The 11,863-nt window shown below is 37.6% G+C and overlaps 2 protein-coding genes across 2 annotated transcripts; one reads left to right on the top strand and one right to left on the bottom strand.

Annotated features, from left to right (window-relative positions):
- Positions 1-5,667: 5,667 nt before the first annotated feature.
- Positions 5,668-6,375, top strand: LOC148905560 (uncharacterized protein KIAA1958-like). Its single transcript, XM_089040584.1, has one exon. The coding sequence runs from the start codon at positions 5,668-5,670 to the stop codon at positions 6,373-6,375; it is 708 nt and encodes a 235-aa protein (XP_088896710.1).
- A 1,633-nt stretch (positions 6,376-8,008) lies between these two features.
- Positions 8,009-10,050, bottom strand: LOC148905561 (uncharacterized). Its single transcript, XM_089039867.1, has one exon. It carries the CDS (start codon positions 9,954-9,956, stop codon positions 8,664-8,666), a length of 1,293 nt encoding a protein of 430 aa, XP_088895993.1. The 5' UTR covers positions 9,957-10,050; the 3' UTR covers positions 8,009-8,663.
- Positions 10,051-11,863: the final 1,813 nt, after the last annotated feature.

Raw genomic sequence — 11,863 nt, forward strand, 5'->3', positions numbered from 1 at the left:
GAACGACTACTGTTCATTGAAAATGGTTAATAACAATTGACTGTGCAAGGATCGATTTGCATGTCCAAAGCCATCTAGGCATGAATTCTGAGAAATCGAGTCATTTGTAAAATCTGCTGAAACGCATCTTAAGTTTTTTCTTGGAAATGGCTTCACGTGATGGATTTTCACTGACAAGAGATAAACAAAACAAAGCAGTTGCGAATTGAAACCACTGAATTGCTGAACTTTGCCAAACCTGTACTGACGGGCTCAAGAGACGAAGTAGAAAATGAGTTCACAACGAGAAAAGATTGCGAAATTTATGGAAAGTCCTGATAACAGCGAGACTATGGTGTTCGATCCTGCGACAGGTAAACTTATTGTACAAAATAGATTTACAGCGCAGAGTGAACAAAAAAGAATCGAGCAACATCTGTTGAACCCTGATGAAGAGAATCGAGTTATGGTGCATGATGAATATACAGGAAAGCTCAAAGTTGTTGAGAGAGCAGAATTTGAAAACTTTCGTAAACTTATTGTACAAAATAGATTTACAGCGCAGAGTGAACAAGAAAGAATCGAGCAACATCTGTTGAACCCTGATGAAGAGAATCGAGTTATGGTGCATGATGAATATACAGGAAAGATCAAAGTTGTTGAGAGAGCAGAATTTGAAAGAAATCAAAATCAACCCAGAGGTCGTCGACAAGTGATACTGGGTATGCACGACGAAGAAGGAGGAGGTTTCTTTCTGGTTCGTTAAAAGGCATCACAAGTGGTCACCAAGAACTAAACCGAGCCAAATATATGAAAATGTGACACTTACACAAAAGCATAATCACATCACTCCTGTCCTTATGGATTTACACTGGCTTCCTTTTGCTGAACGTATTAAGTTTAAAATAATTCTTCAATTAGAGATATTTCCAGTTTATCTTTATTCTAAACTCAAGATTCATTTATTTAAGTTAGCTTTTTCTTTATAATCATATTATCCATCTTATTTATTTATTCCTTTAACGTTATGTTACTAAGCGCTTAGAACAGACTTGTATAAGCGCTATATAAGCCATATATATTCTTGGTTAGTTTCACTTACGTCATCATGAATTTCAAAAGCGTAAATTCGCATTATAATGAAATAAAAGTTTCATATTCTTGTAAAGCGGTCCAAACTACATATACTGGCCAAATTTTAAGGCTGTAAAGCATTTCGTTGCGGAACTATAGGCGAGTAAACATGACGCAATTTTTGGTTGAAATGTATGGAGCCGCCATCTTGGTGTTCCAAGTAATAATAATAATAATAAACTTTATTTAACACAGAATCCATAAAGTTAAAACGTATTTACAATGGAGCTGTGTAAAATACACACACACACACACACACACACACACACACACACACACACACACACACACACACAAATAGATTAAAAATATGTAACTATATAAATATAAGAATAAATAAATATGATTATAAAATAAATTAAATAGTACGCACGCTGTGATTGGTTGATAGCCATGTTTGCATGAGGGTATGTAAACACAGTTGTGACGTCACAACTTTCTTGTTTTCCCGGTACAAGTTCAAAAGTTAAAAATTTACAGTTTCTTTCGAGGAAACAAAACGCCCCCCAAAAAGTATTTTGAAGACGAAGTTCCAAATTTTGACTTGGGTCAGGGCCACAGGCATAACCCTATGGTCTCATGCAGGTCTTTCTGATCGTAATATCATGACAATCTCTCGTTGGTCACCGCAAAGAGAATTCCCTCAGGAGCTACAACACACGTCCTCCGTCAGGACAGCTGCGGTTGTTCAGCGACGTGCTTTCACATGATTTAAATGCACCGCACGATAAAGACTACAAGCATTTCAAGGAAACAGTCAGCAGCTTCAAATTTTTCCAGCGATAGCTCTTCAGCTCCACAAAATATCTTCTCGAGGCAAGACGAAACAATCAACTTCGCTGCCATGTTTTCTCGCTGTCAAATTGAGCAAAACCACGTTTCTTTCAACCGAGAATTCCATTCACAGTGACACTTGTTATCCACTTTTGATCACTTTCGTAAAGATAATCAATTCTGAAATCTTTTATTAAGATTTCTATTCAATCTTTGGACATTTCTTTGTATTTGTTTTAAAGTTTTAGAATGATAAATGTTTAAAATAGCTAGCGATTCTTTCTCGCTTCACATTTGCCTCCTTGGCGTTTATTACACAAAATTTGATTGGCTAACGATCGAAGTTCGTGATGTATGGAGAATTTGTATTTTGATATGATAATCAAATTCAAATAAAGATTTATTTTCTTGCAAGTGGTAATGTTTTCCCTTAGTATTTATTTTATAAAAGCAATAGAAAACTTTTTCCTCTGTGTTTACATAGCCTGATAGCAACACTCGGGGGATTGGGAGAATTCTCGACAGTTATGCAAACCCTCGACTACGTCTCGGGTTTGTATAACTGTCTCGAATTCTCCCAACCTCCCCTCGTGTTGCTATCAGGCTATGTAAACACGGAAAAAGTTTTCTATTGCTTAAATATATATACACCTACCCGCAAGTAGGTACACCATCATGGCGGACGAAATTCTAAAGGCTTAAAATGATGGAATATTTAAATATGTTTGACTATTTTTCACTTACACATACTTTAAATAGATATTTTAAACGTGTCTAAGGGAAAATCTTTCAACTAAAGTAAATTATTTTAATATTTTCATCGCTATTTAGATAGACGTGACGGTATTGCGTGACACAAACTCAACCTTCATAACTCGGGAACCAAACATCGAAATGACTCGAGATTTTTTCTTGTGACTTATAAAACTGACTTCTAAAACATACTTGGAAAATGTCTTTAAACGATCTATAGTTTAGATTTTGATGTTACACGAAAATAAATAAATACATTTAAAATGATTTGGGTTGTTTTAATTTTAGCGACAAGCAACTGTTCAAATTGCTAACAGTTGACCGCGCAAGGATTAATTTACATGTTAAGAGGAAATGTGTTTCAATAATGAGCAATAATGGCAAAAAGCACCAAAAACTAGACTTTCGTATGAGTTTTGATCCAAATTTTTGTTTTGGGTTAACACACTAAACCTTTTTTAAACAGAAGATAATATAGGTAAGTTGTACTGCTTGGGAACGAGGTTATTCCGGGCGAAAGCCCTTGGAATTAAATTCGGAAAAATTAATTTCCGATCTCGCTGGGATTCGAACCCACGACCTTCGGAATTGTACTACCGATGCTCTACCAGCTGAGCTAGAGGTCAGACTGAGAGCAGGCCGGGGTGAAATAGATGTTAGGTCGCGGTAATTATGATGCAAAGATGAGAGTATGTGGACCGCGTGGCACTAATGAAATAGTAGAAGATTCGCCCGGAATAACCTCGTTCCCAAGCACTACAACTTACCTATATTATCTTCTACTATTTCATTAGTGCCACGCGGTCCACATACTCTCATCTTTTTTAAACAGTTAGAAACTGATGTACTATCATAAAATGCCTGTTTGAAGCGGTATTTTCAATTGTACAAAGATGTTTTGTTGCATTTGTGTTAGAATGTTGCTTTGTCAGGCCTTTTTTAGAAAATATATAGGAAATAAGCGAATGAAGGCCTAAACCTCATTTTCGAATAAAATTTTTGCTTTGGGTTAACACAATGATTCCACTTTCATCGGTCATCTCCGCTTCCAAACAAGTTAAACTTTCTGAATAACAAGATTTTAGCCTTGTACAACAGCCTTTCTTCAAGAAAATAATTTTTGGGGCTCACTGCTTAAATACGGAAAAGAATTCCCTCTTAAAGCTATTTAACGTGAATTCTCGGAAGTTTTTAAAATCTGCTGAATCGCATCTTGGGAATTTCTTAGAATTTTGTCACGTGACGAAGATGGAATTTCCAGTCAAGCGCTAAACAGATCGAAGTAATAGCGAGCTAAAACTGACTGAATTTCTAAACTTTGCCAAACCTGTACTGACGGGCTCAAGAGACGAAGTAGAAAATGAATTCACAACGAGAAAAGATTGCGAAATTTATGGAAAGTCCTGATAACAGCGAGACTATGGTGTTCGATCCTGCGACAGGCAAACTTATGGTACAAAATAAATCTACAGCGCAGAGAGAACAGGAAAGAGGAAATGATCGAAAGGTGATGCTGGACATGAACAAACCAGGAGCTGGAGGTTTCTTTTTGTTTGCTGTTTAGAAATTAATAATCAGATGGGAAAAAGCCGCGAAAATGGGACCAATTTTTAAAGAATAACCTGACACCGTCATTCACCGAATTTTGTGTGACTTCAAGACATGAAAGGATCTTAGCTGAACTATAAAGATTAATACATGTAGTTCAAAAATCAAAACTATTTCAGCAAAACAAGACTATTAACTTGTGCACCATAAATTAAGATTTTTTTTCACTTTTTTTAATTCACTATTTTACAGGAAAAATAGAATCCTTTTCATGTGTAATATACATATATATTATTTAATAGGTAAATTGCAAGTTGGTGAATAATTTTTTTCCTTTTGAGAAATAAAATGCTTTCATTGCATTATTTTGTGTAATGAAGATTTTTTAGCGTATTTCAGTCCCTCGTTAATGACATTCGACAGTCATTGGTGTAAGCTATAATTTTATGATTATATTACAACGTACGATTGTGGTTGAGGAGTCGTTATCAACATTTGCCTTAAAGGGAATTTTCCCTTTACATAACGAAAGTGGTGACTTGCAAAAAAGTTAGCAAGGCTTAGAAGTCAGTCAGTAATAAATTACTCGTCTTCCTTACATTCCAACATCAGTTCTACTGAAGTAATGGTGGAAAAGAAAGGAAAATGTCAAGTGACTTTGATTTTGACCCAGAAACGTGTAAATTAGAACCAAAGGTCTTACTGAGAGATGAGGGGGAAGTAAGAAACCGTGAAGAATATTATAAGGAAAGACTGTCTGAGTTCAATTTTGACCCAGGTCAATCAAGGATAATTCCAAAAACCTTAAGCAAGAGATCCATAACTCACGACACGGTGACAAGCGAACTCTCTTCTAAGCAAAGCGAGGAATTTGAGTTTGATGGAGCTTCAAGTCGACTCATAATGAAACCACAAAATCGAAACCTAAAGAAATATATGGAACATCCAAATAGCAGTGAGTCAATGGTGTTTGACCAAGTGACGGGAAAGTTGACAGTGCGACAGACGTCGAGTATGAGTACGCGAGAAGACGATCGAAGAGTCATGTTGGATATGAACAGACAAGGCCCTGGTGGTTTCTTCTTCTGCTGAGAGCATCGCAGATGACTGAACTGTTATTGAAAAAATATCTAGAAGTATATAAACTAAAAGGAAAAAATCAGAAATTAATTGTGTTGCAAACTATTAGCAAGCGTTGCATCCAGAATTTTCTTCGTAAAAAGAGAAGAAAATTCCGGAAGCAACGCACGCTACAAACAAAAATATAAACGTAGTATCGCAATTCACTAAATAGTTTCTTTTATCATATGACCCGTACGGCCCTGCTCGCGCGCTCTAATAAAACCATTGGAAAAAGTCACGTGATGGGGGCCGGACGGGTTGACGTAAGCGGGCCGGAAAAACCCGTCCGGCCCTGCTCAAAATCCGTCCGGCCCTCTTCGGATGTAACCATTAAATTTCATTTAAAAAGAAGCTAAGATGACTGACAATTTAAGCAAACACGACGAAAGCGAATTCTACTATCCAGACGAGATATCTGACACTGAACTGGCTCAGCAAGCGACATATTTTGAGTCAAATCTGCTCAATGACGGTGAAATACAGAAATACATCCGAGCACAACAGAAAACAAGTACAATCAACAAAACTAAGTATGACATGAACGTACTGAAGCGCTTTTTACAAGAATGTGGTGAAGAAAGAGAAATTGAGAATATCCCTCCGCCTCAACTTGACAGTCTTCTTTCCAACTTTTACATAAAGGTAAAAAAGAAAGACAATACTTTGTACGAACCTGATACAATGTCGTCCTTCTCAAGAAGTATCCAGCGATACCTCGACGATAAAAATACAAAAGTAAACATCTTAAAAGATGAAGAGTTTAAGCTTTCCAGACAAGCCTTGATGTCCAGACGACGAGAATTAAGAAAAGAGGGCAAAGGAAACAAGCCAAATGCTACTGCTCCTCTGACAAGCAAAGATATTGATGCTATTTTTTATGAAAACGAGTTTGGAGTCCATGATCCAGAGATCCTTTCCCGTACTATGTGGTTCTTGATTACTTTGCATTTTGGTCATAGAGCACGACACGAAGCGAGACAGCTGAAGTTTGGAGACGTACTTTTGAAGAAAGATGAAATAAATGGCGAAGAGTATGTAGAGAAAGTATGTAAGAAGAGTATGTAAGAAAGAGAAACTAAAACCAGACACGGCGATGAAAATGAACACCAGATAGCTTTCCGACCAAGAGCTTATGAGAGCGGCGACAAGAAATGTCCTGTGGCCTGCTATAAGCAGTTTGTTTACAAGCGTCCCGAAGAAGCCAAAAGTCCAGAAAGTCCGTTTTTTCTTGAAATAAATCATAGAAGGATGCCAAATGATCAAGTTTGGTTCCTAAACAGACCGATGGGAAAGAACAAGATTGGCGAATTCCTGTCTCAAGCAACAAAAGATTTGAAGTTCACGAAGTCAAAAGCCGGTAAAATTACCAACCATTCCGTACTACGTAAAACTGGTATCACAACACTCCTGGATGCTGGTGTTCCACACAACATTGTCGCTCAACTGAGTGGCCATAAGAGCCTTAATAGCCTCGACAGTTCTGCTGTTGCCTCTGAGAGCCAACAACGAAACATGTCGAAGATACTGAGTGGTGTTGAGAACGTCAAGCACGAAGCCAGCAGCAAGCAATCATGTCTCCCAGCGCAACCGACTACAAGTTCAACTGCCGCTGCAGGTTCTTTTTTTGGGGGAGCAAACATTGGAGTATTGAACATTCAGAATCTTGTTCTTTCAGGCCATGAAGAAAGCTCTAATTCGTGTCTGGTCAAACCCAAGAAACGTCGTTTTATGATCGAGTCAGATGAAGAAGACTAACTAAGTCTAAAAACGTTGAAATTTGTCCATGAAAATACTTAGAGTTGACATAGACATTCTTGAGTTCCCAAGCTGCTATTTTTTCCCGACTTTTGACCAAATAGCTATTTGCGAAGTGTATTAAAACAACTTAAAACTTTCAATGTATTAAAAACAATTTTACTTCTTGAAATGTGCCTCGTGTTTACAGTGACTGTTAAATGGCTTCCTTTCAATCAAATAAAAAGGAATTCTCCTATTGGTTCTCGTTTACGCGCGCTGTATTTATCAAGTTTAGCAAGATCTTTCAGCCTTTTTTTACGATAAAAATTGGGTCATCTGATAAAATGCTTATTGACTGAGTTGGGTCGGGCCGGACGGGAAAATATTTGGCTCTTGGTCATTTGTCCGGCCCTCCCACTCAGTCAATAAGTACATAATATTTTTGAGACGACAATATTTCAGGGTATTGTCGTTTCAAAATTAAGGTTTATGATTGGCTAACGCGCGACGAAAGGGAAAGCTTGAGCGCGCGCGAGTCAAATTTTTACGCTTGTTGCTTGCGCCATAGCGCGCGCTCTTAAGGAGAATCTCGCTTTTAATCAACGAAAATCGGTTGGTTTTTTTTTTCTTTTTTTGTGTGTTAAATTCTTTAGAATCGCGATACAAAACTAATTAATTAAGAAGCGACTCCATCCAATACCGAATGTATTTTCTCCCAACTAGCCGTCAATATTTCGTGGTATTGTCGTCTCAAAATCGTAACTAGTTTATAAAATTCGCCAGTAGTCGATGACATTGACTGACTGCAGTAAAATAGTAAAGTAATAGTAGTTGTTTTATTATAAATAGCATTAGTTTGGCAGGCACACTTAATGGAATAAAATAACTGATTTAACGATAGGGATTGTGTTATCCGGCTATACGGAATAAGACTGACAATCCTGAATAAAGCAACAAAATGTAATCATGAGTATTTTTTTATTTGGTCACTGTCTATCATGATATATTTATCAGTTAGACGACATAAAAGCGCGCGCCCATGGCGATATAGACGCACGAGAGAAAATATAAAGAACGATTAACAAGCGAAAGAGTGGCACGAGGCGAAGCCGAGTGACACTCCAGCTTGTTAAGAGTTCTTTATATTTTCTCAAGTGCGTCTATATCGCCATGGGCGAGCGCTTTTTTGTCGTCTAACTGATTTATAATATGACCAAAAATCTACCGTGCGACCCATGGGCAAATAGTTCATAGGCATTTCAGCCAATCAGAGCGCGCGTTATATCACCTATCTCGCTCGTGCGCGCGCTATTGACGCCATCGGGTTTGAAAATTTAGAGAAAAAAGGCGAGCGTCCGTTAAGATCAGCGTGCGCGAGCGTGCAGCCCATGGGGAAATAGTTCATTGGTTTTTGGCCAATCAGAGCGGGCGTAATAATCTAGTTATATTATAAATGATCATAGTAGACGTTTTCGATAAATGTTACAAAAACTCGAACTATTACATATATCTACTCATTTACGCATTTTCATTAGATAATGTTTTTGTTAAGTAACAAAAAATAAACGTCACATACATAAAATCACGAATTTGAATCGGTTGCAATAAATGTCATTTCACTTCTCATCATCTGATGAGTCCGTCTCTTGCTTGGCCTCCTCATCGAGCAAGCAGTCTTTGCATTTTTCATATGAAGAATCAGCATACCAACGTAGAATCGAACACTCTTCAAAATCATTTAGATCACCCTTTTCAAAATCTAAGTATGGTGCTTCACGGCGATTGGCCCAAATGTAGTATGGGTATTTAAAATCCTTCTCCAATGAGGCCAGGGCGCTGTCTTGTCCCTTACATAGTTCAACAAGAGCTATTTTCACGATCATATTACTGATTGGGATGATGTCTGATGAGAGTCCCACTTGAATGGTTGCCTCTAGTTCATTATCTTTCACATAGCATGGCGCCCCGTCTCGAGCCTGTCGCAATGATGATATTTCTTCAACATGAGTCCCTGTTCCACATACGCATATGAAGCACGGTGGGCCTTGCTTGGGTCGTACCACAATAACCTCTCCTCCAGCAGCTCGCATAGTGCATTTTCCATACAATGTCACTATCTTTAATTCAAGGGAAATCATGTTTATGGTACGACGGCTTTCTGATGTATCTGTTGCGGCAACTATCAAATCACATTCTTTCAATATTTCCATTCCTTTCTTTGGGTCATTGATATCACAGTTGTGAAGTTCGACCTTAGCGAATGGATTCTTGTCCAAGATGCGGTCACGTATGGCTTTGGTCTTCAATCTTCCAAGATCGCTTACTCCACAGGTATGGCGTACAATATTGTTTAGTTCAATGCGATCGTAGTCAACAAGAACAAAGTTGCCAACTCCAGCTTTGGCCAACTCGATTGCAACGTGAGATCCGCCGCTACCAAGTCCAACAATGGCTACCTTTCGACTCTCTAACAAACCAGACTCCAATAATCCTTTACTTCTTGAGTACAGCAGGTCTTTCGAGGGTTGAAGCAGTACTTTGGTTTCTTTAGGGAGGTCACTTGGCGTCTTTCTTCTATATGCCTTGATTTGATTGTCAGAGGTGATTAGTAACGCGATCTGAATGGAGCTACTCTCTTGTAGCTTCTTGAATGTCGCTTGAACGAGCTCAATCGTTTCCTCTTCCTTAGGAAAACGTTCTATCACCTCGTAGACAACTTGGTTGTCTTTTGTGTCTGGATTCTCTGAAGACGATGATGACACAGTGATATCTAAAACATCTCCATCATCGATTGATTTGATTGTAAAATATTTTTCCTCTTGGTTGTTGTCATTCTTCTCTTTTAATATTGCAATAAAATCCGATTGTGTCAAACGCAAAACTAGGTCTTCAGCTTGATGTAGAGCCATCGTTGGAAAGAATTCCTTCAAATGTGTGTGAGTGTAGTCTTTTTGAATCTACTCAAATAAAATGAAAAATATTTTCTTGGAAGGGGATTTTCCCACCATTCGGCTGTTGCTCGGATTGGCTCTTTTTGAGTCAATAAAGCTAGAATAATAGAATACGTCATATGTCTTAGAATATTCTAGAAGAAATTGTTTTTCAGCTAAATGCACGTAGGGCCACTTAACAATTCAAATATCAGAGTATTGTTTTCCTCATCGTTTGACCTGGTTTGGGTTTAAATTAGAAACACGGGGGAATCCCCGTCTACTGGATGCAAACCGCACAGCAGTCGTGGCATTTTCTGATTGGATATCATCCAATATCCAAATACTGCTAAGCTAAGGGAAATTTCCCAATACCATTCTCATATAAGGCTAAGATTTTGTAAGATTGCAAATACTGCTTCTTCGGCGATCTAACAGAAGAGAGCACTACAATCTATAAAGCAATCGTAAGCGCAAAAAAAGAGTCGTCGGTATATATACTATATATTTCGCCTTCGAAGACACAGTGGTGGAAAAGAAGCCTATATTCATAATTATGGGCAGTGTTGGATATGAAAATATGGATCAGGTTGACTTCGATCCGACACAGGCAAAATTCTTACGAAAATCTTGTGAAAATGGCAGTTCTGCTATTTCGTCTGAACAGCTTTACGAAGCCGGCGTAGAACTTGAATATGACCCAACACAGTCGAAGCTCGTTTCAAAGCATTCCATGGCCAGGTGCCAAAATGGTTTTACTTCAACGACCGAACAAGCTTACAAGAATGGCCAGGAGTTTGATTTCGATCCGGCCTCCGGTCGTCTTATACTAAAGAAAGAACAACAGGAAAGAGAAGGAAAGGAAATAGAACAACAGTTGAGAGACCATTCACAAGACAAACGCTTTTCGTTCGATAAGAAAAAGAAATGTTTAAAAGTAGAGAAAGAAACTGGTCAAACTAAAAGGGACAGACAAGTAAAGGTCGACATGAACAAAAGAGGAACTGGAGGATTTTTTTAATGTCAGTTTTCTGGACATTAATCGATGGCATGTAATTTTCAGTGAACGGACAATTAAGCTAGTATGAAATCGCACACCGTGCACGCACTAAAACCGTGAACATTAAATAGTACTAAATAGTACTATTTTATACAGAATCCTTTGTTTTCTATTTAATTATCACTATTTAGTGCTAAAAATTAGTATTTCTTTCACGGATTTAGTGTGAGCACTCTAGATACAGGGAAAACTACGTACACGGAGGAAAGAATATCCATCACCGAAAAATGCAAAGGGTAACGCGAACAAACGAATAATTTTGTGCATATGCTTGTCAAGATAATTAGAAAAGGATAGAAATTATATTTGCCATCATTGTCGGTAATCAGAAGACATCTAATAAGGAGATATACTGCATATAATGGAAAAAAGGACACGTCATAAAGTGCATTTATCATTGTAATACTAAGTAAATTTTAATAAAAACAATGAAATAGTAACTGCTCATGAGAATCTTGAATATTATTTAAAGAGAAGGGGCCCAGAATACATACATACACATTGCAATCTGTCGGCTTCACCAAGAGCGTGATTAAAATATCGCATTTTAAAACCCCAAGTACGAATTGCTCTTAGAGGCAGAATATTTCTTTCCAAGAATATATCACGCCATGCAGTCGAAGTGACTTTGAAGGGAAATTCCCCGATTTCTCAGAAACCGTTCAAGATCAGTTATTTGAATATATTAAAATACCTAATCATCGATGAAATATCTATGTTTGTCTATTACTAATATATTACTAATATCTTCAAATGTATAATCATAAATAAATATATAATTATCGATGAAATATCTATGTTTGTCTATTACTAATATATTACTAAT

Source organism: Actinia tenebrosa, unplaced genomic scaffold, assembly GCF_029948245.1.
Source record: "Actinia tenebrosa isolate PJP-AT-01 unplaced genomic scaffold, QUT_ActTen_1.0 PGA_scaffold7__59_contigs__length_16204524, whole genome shotgun sequence".
NCBI lineage: Eukaryota > Metazoa > Cnidaria > Anthozoa > Actiniaria > Actiniidae > Actinia > Actinia tenebrosa.